Source organism: Rhinolophus hipposideros, assembly GCF_964194185.1.
Source record: "Rhinolophus hipposideros genome assembly, chromosome: 16".
NCBI classification, from domain to species: domain Eukaryota; kingdom Metazoa; phylum Chordata; class Mammalia; order Chiroptera; family Rhinolophidae; genus Rhinolophus; species Rhinolophus hipposideros.
Window position 1 is genome coordinate 37,522,003 of NC_138062.1, and position 18,562 is coordinate 37,540,564.

The 18,562-nt window shown below is 32.8% G+C and overlaps 1 protein-coding gene across 4 annotated transcripts in view; it reads left to right on the forward strand.

Annotated features, from left to right (window-relative positions):
- The window catches only part of SPOCK3 (SPARC (osteonectin), cwcv and kazal like domains proteoglycan 3), a 327,148-nt gene that overhangs the window by 108,787 nt on the left and 199,799 nt on the right, over positions 1–18,562 (forward strand). For all 4 annotated transcript variants that reach the window (XM_081075581.1, XM_081075583.1, XM_081075582.1 and 1 more), the window contains exon 3: positions 13,999–14,044. In XM_081075581.1, coding sequence (XP_080931707.1) covers positions 13,999–14,044 — 46 coding nt within the window. The remainder of the gene's footprint in view (positions 1–13,998; positions 14,045–18,562) is intronic.

Here is an 18,562-nt window from a genome sequence, read left to right on the forward strand (position 1 = left end):
CACACACACACACACACACTCACACACACACAGTGATGACCCAGTGATCTGGCCCACATAGGTACACGCTTACATTAAGATCCCATATACTGAATTACTTATAATTTTCAGACTTCTCTGTGCTTTCTTGTGTCTACAAGTCTTTTTATTTGTTAGTGCTTTTGCATGAAACATCAGTGCTTGTATATTTTCACTCTATAGCCCTTATGCTGTGTACTCTGTCCCTGATCACATGAGGCTAATGTGGATTTTACACTTTGTACGTGACTACATTATGTTGCTATCATGATTATCTTTTTACAGACAGTAAAATACATGAGAACAGAGATATGTTTATATATTTTCATCTTCTAGTGGCCAGAGCCTATGATACCTGCACATAAAAGGTGTCAAATGAACACTTGTTAAAGACCCACCTCTCTCCCTCTCTCCCTTCCTTCCTCCTTTCCTTCCTTCCTTCCTTCCTTCCTTCCTTCCTTCCTTCCTTCCTTCCTTCCTTCTTTCCTTCTTTCCTTTCTTCCTCCTATAAATGGACTCACCTACAATAAGTAAGTGCAATTAAAAAATGAAACCAAATATATGAACTATATTGTAATGATTACTAAATGTTAATCTTTTCTTCCATAATAGTCAGAAGTTCCTTAACTTACGGCATCATTAAAGTACAAATGAGCATGGAACACCACTAAAACCCGATATTATATGTTGAACATGACCATTGAGTCACATTTTTAAAAGTCGTGTTTTTTTTTGTTTGTTTTTGTATATTCAGAACAAAGAAAAAAGAAGCATAATTTCTATGTTCCATAAACTAGTGTGAAACTACTTTCTTTTTTCAACTTAAAACACATGCAATATAGATGTTATGCTTTATACCAGATTATTCTAAAGGGAATCTTGTTCTCTTTAAAATGTTCTGGTAATTTGAGCTACAAGATTCAATTAGATAAGAACATCTTGTTCATTTCCTTATGAATTTCAATTCTGTACTCTTTATTTGAGGTATAGCTTTTTGTCTTTTTATAAGGATGAGATAACAATAGTGAAAAATAGTAGGGAATGCAGGATTATTTGCAAATCTGAAGAACTGGAGAGAGAGAGAGAGAGAGAGAGAGAGAGAGAGAGTGTGTGTGTGGGTGTGTGTGTGTGTACACAAAAACATGTGCATATGTACTTGTTAAGAACAATTATTCTTTCAAAATTGATCTTTTCAAATCATAAATTAAATACTGGAGGATTATCATGTTATGTTATATATGGTACATATGTTATTTATTGTTTTGCTTAATATAAAATAAAATGGGTGAGTTTCAACCATACAACTTTTTTCTTTTGATTTTTATTGATATGTTTTAACACAATTTTTAACATATCAGCTCAATTACATGAATTATTTTACACATAAGTGTCAGATTTTAACTTCAGTCTCGCGTGTGAACTTGATATAAATATGGCGAATTTATTTTTGTTAGTATCATTCTAAAAAGTATGTAAAAATAGCAAGCAAGTTATTAAATGGACTACACAAATTTTAAAATGTTTCTAATTTTAGGTTGCTAGCATCTGAAGTCACACTTTTCTGACTTCATAATTACATATTTTGGTGATTACATTGCGTAAGGCAAAAAATAAAATCTCACAGTGGAACATAAGCCAAATTAATTAATGAACACCTAGAAAAATAAGCAGGTAATACTGTTTTAAAAATTTGTTTATTCATTAGTGTCTTATTGTGAAAGAGGCTATTATCAAACATACAGATTAAAATTTTATATCGGTTTTTATTGTGTATAGTTTAAGGGTTAAAGATTTCTATTGTCTGTGGTTTATTATAATTAAAGCTGTAAAATGCACAGTTCTACGTAAATGTAAGATTACTTATTTTGTAAATATTTATTGTGATTCATTTTTATGTAAATTTTAAAATGTATAAATATATTTGCATCCCATGGCTACATTTATTGAAGCTGCTTACTTTTCGATGATTTTAGACTAAGGGGAGAGAGAATGAACTGATATGTGTCCTAAATCACATGCAAATTAGAAGCAAAATATTGTTACTGATTTTCATCTCACTTCTACATCATAAGGTAAATATTATTTTAATGTAATTTTTCCAACTATGAGTTAGTTGAAGTATCTTCACTCTTTTGGAGATGGGATGTTTTATTATTCTTTGGACTCATTTTATCAGAAAACTTTGCAAACTTAGGTTTGGGGAACACATCTCTCACTGCATCTCTATCATAACAGTCATTATTGCTCCAAATATGGTCCACAGAATGGTGCTGATCTGCAATCTGTACGGGATAGGTACAGCAATTGAGAGTAAGAGTTGAAAAATATTTCATAGCAATTTGACAGGAAAAAAACATTACATTGACTAACTCTAATGGTAATAAATTTAAATTTGAATTTTAATGCCTATTTTTATTTTATTTTTAAATAATTTATTTTATTGCCTTTAAACAAGGTTTGTTCTACAATGGTTGGAAAAAGTAAAACTGCTTCTTCACTACAAATAGGTTTTGAAGCACTGCTACGTATTCTAGACATACACAGTGAAGTTAACTGAATCCTGAAATTAAAGAAATGGGTGCAATTTGAAATTCCTTTTCTTGAAACTCTTTTTTTTTAATTTATTGGGGTGACAATTGTTAGTGAAATTACATAGATTTCAGGTGTACAATTCTGTATTACATCATCTATAAATCCCACTGTGTGTTCACCACCCAGAGTCAGTTCTCCTTCCATCACCATATATTTGATCCCCCTTACCGTCATCTCCCTCCCCCCACCCCCCTTACCCTCTGGTAACCACTAAACTATTGTCTGTGTCTATGAGTTTTTGTTTCTCATTTGTTTGTCTTGTTCTTTTGTTGTTTTTGGTTGAAACTCTTGACTATAGAAACCATGAAGTATTCTGGTGTCAAATGAGGAAAGGAGTTTCCAGCACGCCCTGGAGGTAGCAAATCTCTAGGAGGGACCCCGGATAATCACCACATCCTGTGTTTGTGCTTGAATTGGGGCAGGATCTAGGTAGTGACTCACTTCTAACAAATAAAAAAATGTAATAGTTATGGAATATCATTCTGAAATTAGCTTTACAAATTCCGTATTCTACATTATACATCCTCTCTCACTCTCTGTTGGAGGTCTTACACTAATAATGACAGCCATGCTGTGAGCTGCCCTGTATGGAGGCCCAGGTGGCAAAAAACTGAAACAGAGCCAGTGAGGAACTGAAACCCTGAGTCCAAAAGTCAGCAAGGAGTAAAATCTTGCCAAAAACATAAGTGAAAAATTGGGAGATGGTCCTTCCTTGATCAAGCCTTCAGAAGGGAATGCAACATGGATGGCACCTTTATGGCAGCCTGAGGGAGACTCTGGCCCAGGCACTCATCTTAGCCATGGCCAGAATTGACTTTCGGACACTGTAAGATAAGTGTTGTTCTAAGCCACTAAATTTTGGCCCAATTTAGTATGGAACTATGGACAACTAATGCACCCATCCTAAAAACCAGTGTAGGCTACCTCATCTACTACCAGTGCACAGAAAATCAAGTAGATTCCTGGGGACTATTTTTTAGCCACTGTCCTCCATATAATATTTTACTACCCATTATAACTCTCAATTTTGACTTTTTGGTATATTGGGCTATTTTTTAAAACTACTGTGTTGGTGATTTGTAGGTAATATTATTATTTCAGTGTTTTAAGTAATTTGAGATACAAAACTTAAATATTGGGACGAACTTCAAGATATTTACATTACACTGAATTTTTGAATTGAGTGAAGGATCATTCTTTTAAAAAGTTTTCTATTGCTAATGCTGAAGATTAAAGAGAAGATACTAGTCACAAAGCAAAGCTTTGAGGGCAAGAATAAATCATACTTTAGTTTAAAGATTTTTTTTAGAAATCAGTGACTGAATGTAAGACTATAACTACAGATAATGGCAACTGTGCATTGGAATTTCAATTTATACATAATGAAATCAAATGATAACAATGGAAACAAATCGAAAATTGTCTTAAAAACAAAAATGAAGGTTCAACATGAGCAAAACAGCTTTCAATTTGTATCTACAAATAGATAGATATGTTCATAAAAGGTATTCAGAGATATTAATCATGAAAAAGGACCCAGTTGGAAGTAATTGGTATTTGCTTATAAACATTCTTCCCAACTATCCAATCAGTATAAAATCTGAAAAGGCTTATTTTTGGTGCTGGAGGAAAAAACAAAACCAAAAAACTTGTACTACATTTTTGATTCAATAATGAAGCAAGTATCACACTCTGTCTCTTAAGGAAGCACATTTTAAAAAAGATAAATATTAGTTTGCTTTCGTTTATGATAATTAAATTTTCTCTGCTTTACACAGTATTTAGTTCATATTTTAAATGGCACTATATTTTCATTGTCTGTACATGCTAGATTTATATCAGACTGGTAATAGATTTTAACATTTATATAATATACAGTTTTTTAAAATTTACATTTGACATTATAAATATACTTATATTTGAACTATATTCAATAATTAGCTACATAAAGTTTTTAAAATTTATGAATTATGAACACTAAGAAAATGATGTTATAAATACCAAAAGAATATATGAAATAAATATGGAAATATTCATATTGCCTTTTTGCACCGATAACTAAACAGTAATTAAAATTTCGATTTACTAATCTGAGAAGTGTTCTAGGATTAGAAGCACTTTTTGGGGTAATATATCACAAAAATTTTTAGGATCATATTTTTCCTTGGTTTCAGATTATTCATCTTGATTTCCAGTACTGAAAATATAATAGGCTCATCTGTAGATTATATCCCAGCTAGATGATATATTTATTGTCAGAAAGGGAAAATGAAGTATTTGGAAATTTATAAGTCTTAAGATTTAGAAATGAATCGCACAGATTCAGATCATTAACTATCTACAACACCTTTTTTTCCCCTCTAAAAAAATATGTTTTCTTACGTGGAAATAGAGGAATTCCATTAAATGTTGTTTTTTTTCTTCTTCTACTTCTCTTTCTCCTTTCCTTCTCCTCTTTCTCTTCTTTCTCTCCTCAACAACCTTTTCTTCCTTCTCCTCCTCCTCTTTTTGTGTGCATTCTTTTTGGGGGTAGGATAGTATAAGATAATAGTACGTGGTCTTTTGCAGTGGATGACCAGCGTTGCAGGCCTTCATGCTTCACAGGCCTTATGGTCTCAGTCATAACTACTCCATTCTGCTGTGGTAAATGCCAAACAAACATAGACAGTATCTAAAAGGATGAGTGTGGCTGTGTTCCAACAAAACTTAATGTAGAGAAACAGGTGGTGGAACTGGCCCATCGGTCATGGATGCTGATCTGTGGTCGAGTGGAATGTTTAAGCATGCAGACTCTTAGCCACTTATGGGGTTCATATCCCACCTGTACTTCTAACTTTAGTTCCTCTTTAAGAGATTGCGTAATATCTCTCTGTTTCATTTTCCTCGTGTGTAACATAGGAGTGATATTTAAAGGACTTACCTCTTATAAATGCTGAAAGTAAAGAGCTTAGTACAGTTCCTGGTACAGTGAAGGTGAGCAGGACCTTCAAGCCACGATTATTTTTCCTTCTTACAGTTACAATGAAGATTCCCAATATTTATGTCCTTATTTTATTAAGGCAAAGTATTTTGTGCCTTTCCCACTCCTGTGAATGAATCATGTTTTATATATCATTGTAAAAGTAACCAGTACACATTCCATATATTTTCAGAGCCATTTGAACCTCCGTTTGCAGAGATTTTCAGAGACAATCGAGGGATTACCCAATGGCACTATCCTTTTTGCACCATTTATTTTATGTATGTGTCTAATCTGTGGTGAATCAGGGACATGAAATGCTCTAAAAAAATAAAGGTCTCACCAAAGTAGTATAAATGCATTCTTTCAGGGTCCTAGGACATCACATGGAAAAAATGAGTGCTACTTGGGGAATAAATGTGACACTTGGGGGCTTGAAAATTTTTTTTTTTAAATATAGATAATTCCCTTACACCCAGATAATGCTTACTTTATCTTATGATCAAATCATATGTTAAGTTTTTCTATACAGGAGAGTTTCCACTTTTGTGAAAATTACTGGCTTAATGATGATACCAGCCATTCTTCCCATGGTAAGATATATATTATGAGACTCATAATAGTGTATTTCAACATTATTTCCACTGCTAAGTTTTAGCTGATAGAAGTAGCTGACAGAGCTATTGAAACACAGTAAGCAATAAGTTAATTTTTGTATGAGAGGGTTTAGAGACATAATCACATAATACAGAAATCCTAGGAACTTACCTTCCCACCCTTTAACATGGATTCACATAGTCTTCATCACATTATTTTTTTATTTCTGTATACTTATAAAAAAATAACAAAGTTTTTGTCAGTAAGTGGAGAAATAGCTTATTATACTTATCTTTGCCATGATTCTGGAGATTTGATTAAAAAATACAACTGTTGTGGCTATAAATTAGATCTCTGCCTGTCTTTTTATTTCCCCAAATACTAACATTTTGCTGATTCACTTACTTCTTGGGGATAAGTATGATCTTTCAGTGTGGGACGTTTGGCCCAATTTCTCCTTTCCTGAAGAAGATTAGGGGCCAAAAACACTCTCCCTGATTCTGGATGTATTTGTGACTGTCCTACTTGGGTGAAATTTGAGACCAGAAACATTTTGTCTCTTACTGGCTTGTGGGAATTGTTTGGAAGCAAGACTTAGAGAACAGTCAGTCAAGGTTGGCAAATCAGGTAAGTAGGTTTAGGTGCAGGGTAATTGGTGGAAAGTAGGGGTGAATGAAAAGTCCAGGAAGAGAAAACGTCATCAATAGATAAGGAGGAGAATCCTAGAGAAGAATGATTCGAGTGCAGATTGACATCTATATACCCAGAGAAGATACTGATGACTCCTCAGGATTTGCTCTGAGAGTCCTCTTCAAGGTCAAGGAGCCATGGTGTAAGGCTAAAGCCATCTTCAGCATCACATACCCAGTAGGACTGACGTTGTAAGGATTTACCCGACGGATCACAGATTTAATCCTGCAAACAAAGGACAGTTTGGAGGTTCTGTATCTGTGTATCCAAAGATATGCTGTTATGAAAGACAGACTAGACAAGATATGGAAGTGTGTGTGTGTGTGTGTGCATACACGCATATTTCTCATATTTATAATTGAGTAATTGTATTATTTGGGGATTTTCAGCTATTCATTTCTCTGTAACAAATCAGCCCAAAACGTGGTGGCTTAAAACCACAGTTTATTATTATTTCTCATAGTTCTGTGCTCTGACCATGATCAGTTCTGTATTTATTACTTTGAATCTCTAAAAGGAGACTGCAGTAAAATGGGTGCTGTGTTTGAAGTCATTTGAAAGTTCAAAATGGCTCTCTTACATGACTGGCAATGATTTTCGATGCCATCTGGGAACTCAGCATAGGATATAGACCAGTGGCTTCTCCATGTATCATGGGTTCTCTCATAGTGGCTACATAAAAGTCTTCTTATGAACTAGCCTTACAACTTCCTGATATCCACTCTGCCATATTCTATTGGTCAAGCAAATCATGAAAGCCAGACTGTTTCCAAAGGGAAGAGGCTGAGAATTCATCTATTGCTATGAGTAGCAGGATCAATTTATAATGAGGAAAGCAATTGATGGAGGCTATCTTGGGAGATTATCTACTCCTGTAGTACAGGAACTTTAGATTTTTCATCTCTAAAGTTAGGGAAGTCTAGATAATATCTCAAAGACCTTGGAAAATTAACTTTCTGGGTTTCTATTTCCTATAAGAAGATTCTTACTAGTTGCCTTCCCTGTGAAGACTTCTCACATGTACTATTACAGATTTATTTGCTTGCTTTCCTTACTCCCATCATACTCTGCACAGATTTCTCTTCAAGTCATTCATTATGGATTGTTTCTGGCTTTCACATTCGATTCTGAGTTCCTTCAAATCACAAGCCATGTATCGGTCGATTTTCTTTTTCCTAAGCATCTATTTAAAGCACAACAAATACTTATCGGAATAATTGGGGGGAAAAAGTCCTAAGTCTCTGATATATCATTGGAAGGTGAATAGGTCATACTTTATGTACATTTGGCTTTAGAAGTCAGAGTCCAAAATAAGATACTAAAAGGTTGCTTCCCAGTGGCTATTTCATGTGTTAATAATCTTCCTTCTAGCATATAATTGTTTTATTTAACAATCTTATTTTCATATAACAATTTAAGAAAGATATTCATTTATAACATTATAGTGAGGGGTGACAATAACTAGAATGTTTTCCTGGGAACCAATTTTTAAGTGTTTACTGTGACCTAGAAACTATAGTAATGCTTTACACATGTTATCTAATTTAAGTCTTTTCACAACTTAAGGACATTGTAACTAATTTCAATTTCCATAAAAGAAAACTTAAGGCCAGTTGAAATATCAGAGTAAGTGGTAGATAAAGGGTTCTAACCCAGAGTTTTTTTGTTCAGAAACTTTACTCTTAGCCTTGATGTCCTGTTATATCTTCCTTTTTATTTTTTTCTTGTTTTATTTCTAACTTATTAATTAAAATTATTAAGTTAGCATTTGAAAATGTATACCAAGATAAATTTGTGTTTAAATCTTCTTAATTATAATTTCTGGCATTTTTTAAAAATTTTTATTTTTTATCATAATTTATTCAAAATTTAAAACGTAATTATTATATAAATGGTATCACTGATAAAGCACTTGCATTTGGAGGTATCCATTCTCAGAAAAAGTTTCAAAACTGATGTTTTAAATAATATATCAGTAATGAAATACAATTTGTAAGTACTTATTATAACAAAATATGGTTATAAACACCTTAGAATAAAACATATAATATCAAGTGGTACTCTGTCAATTACAAGGAAGACTAAGAGAGAACTGCTATGAGAGGCTTTCTTCTTATTAAGTATAGTGTGAAACTGATATCATAACTTTATTGGAGAATTCATTGCAAAGGCACTTACTGTAATGATAAAGTGTCAGTACATATAGTTGGCAATACCATAGCTGAATATATATTAATTTACTTATTTACTTTGTTTGTGGGAGTAAGGTTTCTAGGTTTCCATAGTCATATATAAGGTAGTTCTGCAAAATATTAAAGAAGTCTTATCAACTCCATACCACGTGGATTTTTTTCTTTGCAAAACTATTATTAGTTAAAATATATCTGACTTGTGAGATGTCTCATATGACTAAAATATTTAAATGTTATTTAAATGTTATAGACACTAATTAAATGTACCTGTGTAATCCATGCATTTATTGAAATATATTCCAGCGTATGTACATGAATATATATAACGTGTGTGTGCATGTTTGTGTGAGTATTCCAAATGAATGACTACATACAAAGATCTTGTATGAAATCCAAGATATTCTAATATCAGATTTCAGATAAAGAAGAGAAGTACTGTGGAAATATTATCACCTAAACTATTTTAATATAGATTGGTCATAAAATTGCATACCCCACCTAGAACTGGACTGCCATATTTTTAGGATATTGGTATGCTGTATCAGAAATATCCACTGTGATAATCATCAACTTAATACTCATTTTATTTTTGCTATGTGTCTCCAAAAATATAATCTTTTGTGTCTCATTTGATAATTATGGAATACTTTTTCTTCAGCTTATAAATACTTTATAGTAGTTGTGTAATATAAACTACGGAGTGCTTAGGGGAATATAAGACAAAATTGTGTTCAGTAGGCATCAATAGTATCTTTGTTCATTGTTATTTAAAAGGGACATGCTTAGCTAGCAATATCTTTTCAAATATATATTTTGGTAAGGTTTTATTGCCTATACATCTCTTCATAGTCATTGCACAGGCTGAATGGCTTAATAATAGCTAACATAATGCCTAAGCATTAGCCTTTTTATGTTCATTTTAGGCATTGTGGAGTTCTTGGGTGTCAAGACTCCTATTCCCAGTTGATGACATATCAAAATCTATGAGGATACTTAAGTAATCCTTGACCTAGTTTGCTGTTCCATATTATTCCTTCAGGCAATGGCAGAATTTATTAGTACAGGTGTAACAATGACTGCATGAGCCAAACAGTTGATCTTTGGATAACTTGTCCTTCCTATCTACTTTGTCTGGACAAAGCCTAGTTTTGTCACAGGAAACAAGTTTCCTACCTGGGCACAGTGTTTTTTCCCAGTGATCACTTTCCTAAACTTATATTCTGTATTTCTTAAAATATATATACATATACTTAGACATTTATGTATGAGTTACTTATAATAGAATACAAACAATATGAAAGCAGACACATAAAGGGATAACTAAATGATGGTAAACCTACACAGAATGATATTAGATAGCTACTAAATATTTTGGCAAACCATATTAATACAATTGTGAAATGCTCTTAATAAAATATTACAAATAAAGCTGAATATAAAACTAAAAGTATAATGTTATTGTAATATAGTAAACCACCTGTGTAGAAAAATCAGTTATTGTTAGCAACCCATTGTTGTAGGATATTTTGATTTATTCTTCTTTTTGTATTTCCCAATAACTCTGTATTAGAAGTCCTCAAATAGGTGAGTTTTTCCCCCTGAAGAGACAGTGGGCAATATTTGGTGCTGTTTCTGTTTGTCACACCTTGAGGGAGGTTACTACTGGTATCTCATGGGTTGGGGGCATGGATGTTGCTGATCAGCTTGCAATGAATAGGACAGCCCCACTCCCCCGATATAACAAAGAATTACCTGGCCCAAATATCAATAATGACAAGGTTGAGAAACTGTGCACTACATTATGTATGGATTTTATTTAATTTAGGAAAAATAGAGCATTAAAACCACAAGGAAAAAGTTTAGTATATGTGCTGCCGAAGCGAACACAACAAGGAAAAAGTTTAAATAGTAGCATACATAAAAATATTTTGTGTGGATTACTTTTTAAAAATTAACAAGTATCATTTCTTTAAATACAAGAAACTGGCAAAGGCATAATGCTAAATTCTTGTTGCTGCTGCAGTTTACTGGTGTAAGCTTTGGAACATAAGTGACAAGAATTCAACTTTGCCTGTTGGAGCACTCAGGCTTAGTTTCATTCATCTCATCCTGCATTTCTCCAGCTGGGGGCATTTTTTTTTCCCCGCAGTTGTTTTCTAAATCCCTGGTTGGCTTATTTTGGATCTAAATTAAAGCCTGAGAACAACCAATATCCACAGAAAGCTTTCTGAGACAAAAGAAATTGCGCCTGAATGAACACTTATGTGGAAATACTTTTATTTCCAATCCTGGCATAATTCCTAAGATTTAATGAGGTGAAACCATTTTCAGAAGGAAATAAAATAAAAAAGTGTAGTGATGTGAGAAAACAAAGAAAAATAGCTAAAAATAGCTGATAGGCTAACTATTTTTTTCATACTTTATCAGATCCTCACAATGGGTGTAGACTTTGAGAATGCCCTTGATATTACCAAAAGAACCTGGCTCATGTTTATAATATGATTATAAATTTTTATATAACTATGGTCCCAAACAAACCCAACATGATCATGTTATTCTGAAGAAAGCTAAATTAAAAGTGGTTGAGGTTAGATTTTTACCATAATCATAATGTACACACACACACACACACACACACACACACAAATGCACACACACACACACACAGATTCCTGCTAATCTGTCAAGATGTTGAGTATTTCAAACACGACGCATATATGTTCTATCAAACGTGTTGCTTACATAGTATCAGGCATCACTCCTATCAATGTTAGTTCCACGCTTATTCCACCTTCTAGATCTGTTACATGGATGGGGTCACTATTGCAATAAAAACTTACCCATATTTTCTTGAGTGATGTCACTGGTAGCTGTGCCACTTCAGAATAGTCCAGGGTGATAGCAGAAATGCTCGTTCCATTAACTATTATAATCATAAATGTAGGATTTTAAAAAATTCTCTGTATCGAATATGTGACATTTGGTGGGGGCGGGGAATGCTGTTTGGACATCACTTCCACCAATGTTATGAGGAGACTATGGCTTTCTATAAAAAACACTAAAGGACATTGTGAGCAGTGATGACAATTTGTCCAATGGGGATTTTGCCCAAACATATTGACAGAGGTGAACCTGGCTCCTTTGTGACAGATATTTTGCTGCTATTTTTTAATTTTTTATAACTGATTCCCACAGAACCCTTACCAGATAGGTAGGTATTATTTTTGAACTTTATTCACAAGGTTCTGAGATTTAGATAAGCACCTTTTTGAAGTTATGCCATTAATAAGTGGTAAAGCCAGCCTTAAAATTTGAGTTTGCCTGTCTCCAAATCCATCACGTGTGTGCTCATTGTCTAGTTTTCAGTTATTCTTCAGGAGAAACGCCAATCCCTCTCCATGCTTGGAATGAATAGTCATTATCCCCAAACAGTAAGAAAATACAATCTAAAAAGTAAATATATTATATGAGTGTGATATGATCTTCAGCTAAAATGTATAGATTTTGAGTGGAGAAATTTAATTTGAAAACTCAGTTTTTCAAGAATTCTATCATGTTGAAATTATTTTTTAAAAAGAGGTTTTAAAAAGAGACTAAACAGTCAGTATTTTTTTACCCAGTGATATTGTCCTCCCTTAATCTAATCCTAGATAACTTTGCAAAACCTATCAAGGTGGATTGTCCCAACATGCTCCTCTCTTAATATAACCCTATCTCAAAATAAATAGGAGACAGACAGAAGTGTCTCCTGTGGCTTTTCTTGTTTTCCTTCTCTTTCTTTCATTTGAAGTTGGTGAGTTGATGATGAAAGATTAGTCACAATAGGGGAAAGCTTTTATAACAATTTAAAATTTTTGAATAATTAGAGGCATGTATTTATTTGCATAATGAAAGTATGTACTGCATTTGTAGGGTGTTAGCAAAGAGATTGGAAAGAAGATTCAAAGAATCTCTGCTTGGCCTTTTTTGATTTCCTGTGTTCCTTGGCTTTCCAGGGGACTGACTTTGTGGGTCTAAGAGTACTGAGCTGGGCAATGTTTCACAAGGAGCTTTCCCACAACGTGCTACCCTTTCTTACTGCAGTGAAAATAGTGTATCCATGAAACAGATGAATAGTGTATTCATCTGTTCTATTTACCATAAAAGATGATATGTATAAGGTACTTTCACAAGGCCTTTCGAGTGTAAAAAGCCAATAAAGTAGAGTTAGTCAATTTGGCTTTGCTCTTTTAAAATTCTTTTCAGTATATATTGTGTTCTCATATTTACTAACTATATAGTAAATATATTGCACTGATTCTTTTCCATTTCAAAATTTCAAACTTTGAGCAAGATGGAATTAGATTTGCATTTTTTTTCAAGCTTCCAATTGCATTTTGATAAACTCCTTAGTCATCAAACACTAGTCAATTAACAAGTGACTGATTTGCATAAAGTATATGTATACTGTATGGGCTAGTGCAGAGTAATTTAGTACTTTCGCTGCTGTATTTATTGTTCCATTTAATAGTGTACCGGTAGAAAATGAAGTTGTATATTTGGAAACTGATGCAATACTTTTATATACCTTATTAGCTTAGGGTAGTTATCTGCATGTTATATTGTACATTGAATTGCAACTAAATATATGGCATAATATTGAAATACAGTGGCAACTAAAAATAGTTAAATTATTTTCGTAAATATTGACTCACAATGAAAATGAACACATTTATTGACATTTCTATAACATGTAAACAATGTGTTCCCTTTTGATAACTATTGTTTTTCTCTTGTTCTTTTTTTATTTTTTATTTGTTTTTTTTTTTTTTTTTTATAATTTGCTGCTTGCCATTGCAGGAAGTAGAGGTTTGTATTCAGCTTCTGTATTTCATATTTTATTTTTGATTTTGTATGAATCTACATTTTAATTACTCATATACACTCAATTCACATTATTTTCCCCCTTAGGATGATTATTTCCGCACTTGGAGTCCAGGAAAGACCTTCGATCGGGGTAAGAATCTCATATAATTTTAAAATAAAAATCTTTACATGTTTACAATCACTGTACATTAAGCGTGATATTAATTATTTAGATTTAAACATACAAAATAGGAGAGCTTAAGTGAATGGCAAAGTTCATGCAATAATGACTTTCATTTCAGAATAATATAGTTAGAAAGAAGTTAATTAGGTGTCATGATTATGTCAGGGTGAGTCTTATTTTTAGATACACATTTTAGATTACTGATTTGAGCTTCTCAACTTCACTGTGCCCCTTTTTCTTAGTTGATACAAGTCACTTCATACAGTTTTCCAACATATTCAAATGCATTCACTAGGAAATATAATTATTTGTATAAAATTTCAAAACAAATGGCTTTGTGTCTCTTTTTAAATAAAAGCTTTCATGTAAAACAGAGTTGACTGGTAATTAGACTCGGCTGGAGTCTTAGTAAGACCCAAAAGAAAAAGTATTACAATAATTAGGGGTACCTCCGCCTCTGTACACACATTTTGTAGTTTTGGTTTCTTTACTTGCAAAGACAAAGGAGAAAATATGAAAGGGAAAGGAAGTACTTCCATATCTACAATGGGAATGAAAACATCACACTCAATGCAATCATAATTGCATACATAATTAAAAAGATGTGTTTACTAAAGTGTACAATATTAGAACCAGAGCCTCTTCCTCTTAAAATTTGAAGCAAAAGTAATTTCTACTATACATGAACTATAGTGACCTTGCAGAAGGTATTAATCTATGAAGTACTATCACTTAAAAATAGAAATCACTATGAGAATAAGACATATTATGTTATTAAATGAAGCCTTGGGTATTTTGCTATGTCTCCACACTTGGACTTAGTATTTAGAATGAATGATGCTTGAGTGGGAAGCCACCTAAGGAAACCTAGATAGGGCCGTTGTCCACACTGATCTTAACCTGTAACCTATAATCTGTAACAGTCATTCACATCCAATGCCCCCTTTCATATCAATTTATTTCTTCATGTAATTTCACTGGTTTCTAGTGTGTTTGTGGAATCTGCATTTTATGATTTAAAAAAAAATGATTTTGATTTGGCTACTAATAAGTCAAGCCAAATGTACTAAAAGATAGGCAATGAAAAAATAATGATATTCAGACTAAGATACATTTCCAACCTTTCTTGGAAAATGAATTTTTATGATGGAATCATAAACCTTGAAAAATCGGTGTTATGTATGAAATGGATGTTAACACTTAAATTTGCCGTATTTGGTGCATCCAATTACAATAAAGATGCTTTTTTTTTTCTGTGTGTGTGTGTGTGTGTGTGTGTGTGTGTGTGTGTGTTGATGTGTCAAACTTAGATTTTCTTTTCTTAAAAAGTAAAACATGAAAATAAAAAAGTTTGTTATAGGGAGGCTTCCAAACCCCAGTATGCTATAAGACTGATTTAATTTTCAAAGAAGTTTTAACCTACTAACTTGTCAAAAAACACCATATTTATCAGATAGAGAAAAAGTTCATGACATGATAATAGCTAATATTTATAAAGAGTGCCCTCAATCCAGTCACTATTCTAAGATTTCAATATATATGTTTATTTAATCTTTAAAGCAACCCTGGCAGGTATTTGCGAAAGGGGAGGCAGTAAAGGTTAAGCTCCTGCCCAGGGTAATAGTACTGCAACATGGGAGACTCAGGATTTGGGTCCAGTCTGAACCCTGAACCCCATTTCCTAACTACTACATGGTACTGTTACTCTCACATGATTGCTCTAAAATGAAATAATGGCATACTAATGAAGTTTTAAAGTTTATGCTATAAAAATAAATATTTACTTGAAGAAACATTAGAAGTAGAGCTGGTAGATTTGTTTCTATACTTTAGAAAAATATTTTGCAGATTATCAGACCCTGGGTTTTGATTGATGGAACGTGTATAGTTGGAAAACATATGTAAGAAAGTTTTATATAGTAAAAAATATAGATTGAGATACATGTATTTGTTTTCTATTTGTTTTTGGTTTTGAGTGAAATTAACCAACTCCTTTGTAGATCACACTGAGTAAGAAAAATTATTCTTTTCCCATATAGCTATGAATAAGATAGTGTGCACCATTTGGATAAACAGACTTGAGATATGTTAATTTCTAATATGTTTCTTGTTCCTTCTGATGACAGAATCTTCTGTTAACTATTCTCAAAATGTGATTGAGCTGTTGAATATAAAACAACTTAGAAGATTTTTATGAATGTGTAGTTTTTAATTATACTTTTTTTAAAATATAGTTTTAATTATACTTTTCACTGGTTTATTAACAGCCATAGTGCATCAATATAAGTTGATTTTTCACACATTTTTTTGGATGGTTTGCATATTTCCTGAAAAGAGTAATGAAAAACATGCCGTGGAATTATATTTTTTACATTGATATTTATATCATTTTTACCATATTCATTATATTTTACTTCCATTTTTATATAACGCTCCACAAAATATGTAGAAATTAATTAGCACTAATGAGAATGTTAATTAATCTTTCATAATACAAATGACATAATTTCTTAGCCCAAAACTCCTCTGTGCATATGTGCATAAATAGGACACACATTCACACACACATACATATATATCTATAACATATATAGCTAATATATATGTATATAATATATGTAATATGTATCTATATTTGCATACCCACAAACACACACACATTTGCACCTGCAAACTTGCTTCTAAGTAAAAATCAACTGATTGCTCATATATATCTTCCTTCTGGCTTAACTATAACAGATTATTCCATCTCATATATGAAATTTTCATTAATCAGAATATTTCTACTTTATCACAAATAGGTACGTGTTTGGAGAAAATATAGTGGTTTTAAGTGAATTTAAGTGAAACTATTTTGGTGATGGTAATCTAAAATAAAATAAAGCATACTGTTGCCAAAAATAAATTGCCTAGGATTATCTCCATGTGGAATATTCTGTACCGTTACTTCTCTTCATTAGTGGCGTTAATCATGAGTTAACATGGCAGCGATTTGCTGAAAAAATAGTTTTAATGAGGACATGCATCTTCTTGAATATGACATAAAAATTCTGTGTTTACTACAGCCAATAAAACAAGAGGTGCATAGAAGAAGCTAGTGGTACCACGATAAATATTTTAAATAATTTAATGAATTTGGATATACTGTAGCTTTAAAAACAATACAGACTTCTTTCCTCTTCATTACTGTAACCCTATCTTTTTTTGTGTCACAGATTAATTTGGGTGTGTAAACTAACAAATCTGTGGCATTTTTAGCAGTAATTCCTGACAGGTGTTTATACAATCTGCTTGTACGAAGTGCTGTTTCTACAAGGATAACCATTTATTCAAAAGTTGTTTTCTGTAGGATATGTTATCTGTTTCGTGTCCTGAGATGAAAGAGTTGGAAGTAATATGTGCTTTCTGTAGTTCCCTAAGTTTTCTCTCCAAATCAGCTTGGAGTTTCTCCACTTGGTCTCTACTGTGGCCATGAATTATAATCAATAGATTAACACTAAAGAAGTGAAATTTAAATAGATCCAGAGATTTCAGGACACATCAGTTTTATGTTATTGATGTGTTTCGTCTGTTTCTGCAGATTTCTGGCCATATGGAATTAGGGGCAAGTCATGTACCTGACTTAGATCAGCACATTTCTGTCATTTCACAGAAGTTTCTTCATGTGCTCTCTTCCTAAATCTGGATGTCTCTGGGATGGGTAGCCTGACTCCTACTGGCTTATTAGGTTGCACTTAATTCAACAAAAGTTCCTAAAAAGGTGGTGTGTTTGGGAACCATTGCTGTACTCAAGCTGCTTGAAATCTATCCAGGAGAGATAGACATGCAAACAGCTAACCTAGTATCTAGATGAGCCATTCTTGCAAGGATTGGAGGTGGTGTGGAAAAAAAGACTCATCTCTTTGAAAGGGCAGTCATACACTTAGCCATATATGTATCTATTGTTTCTGTCATTTCAGAATCAGTTTTTAGAGCTTTATCTGTTTCTCCTAGTGTTTTGCGTCTATTTGCAAAATTTGTCACATACACCAACAGTCACAGCTTGACATGTCTGTTTGCAATAAGTCTCTGGCTACAAAGGAAAAGCTGTTGAAATTTCATCGGGAGCTTTTATTCCCTTCAATAAACAGAGCTCTTATAATGTTATGATTGTAATTATTTCTGAAATTGAAAAAGACTAGAATTTGAGAACATGCACACCCCCAACCTATATTTTTCTTCTTACAATACGTCGCTATGCTTCTTCAGGCACGGTACCAGTGGATTCTAGATTATTGTAGGTATTGCTTCCTTCCCAGGTGACTTTAATTTTCACTTGTTTAGATGAGGATTATTATTTTCTCTTTTCATGTGTGTAGATAGTAGTTATTGCTAGTAGTCAGAAACAATAGATTGGTCTCATCCATGCTTCACAATAGAGGCATGATAGTACCACAATGCTGCTTTGTTGAAGAGCTTGGAGCCTTTTGATGTTTTTCTAGTGGA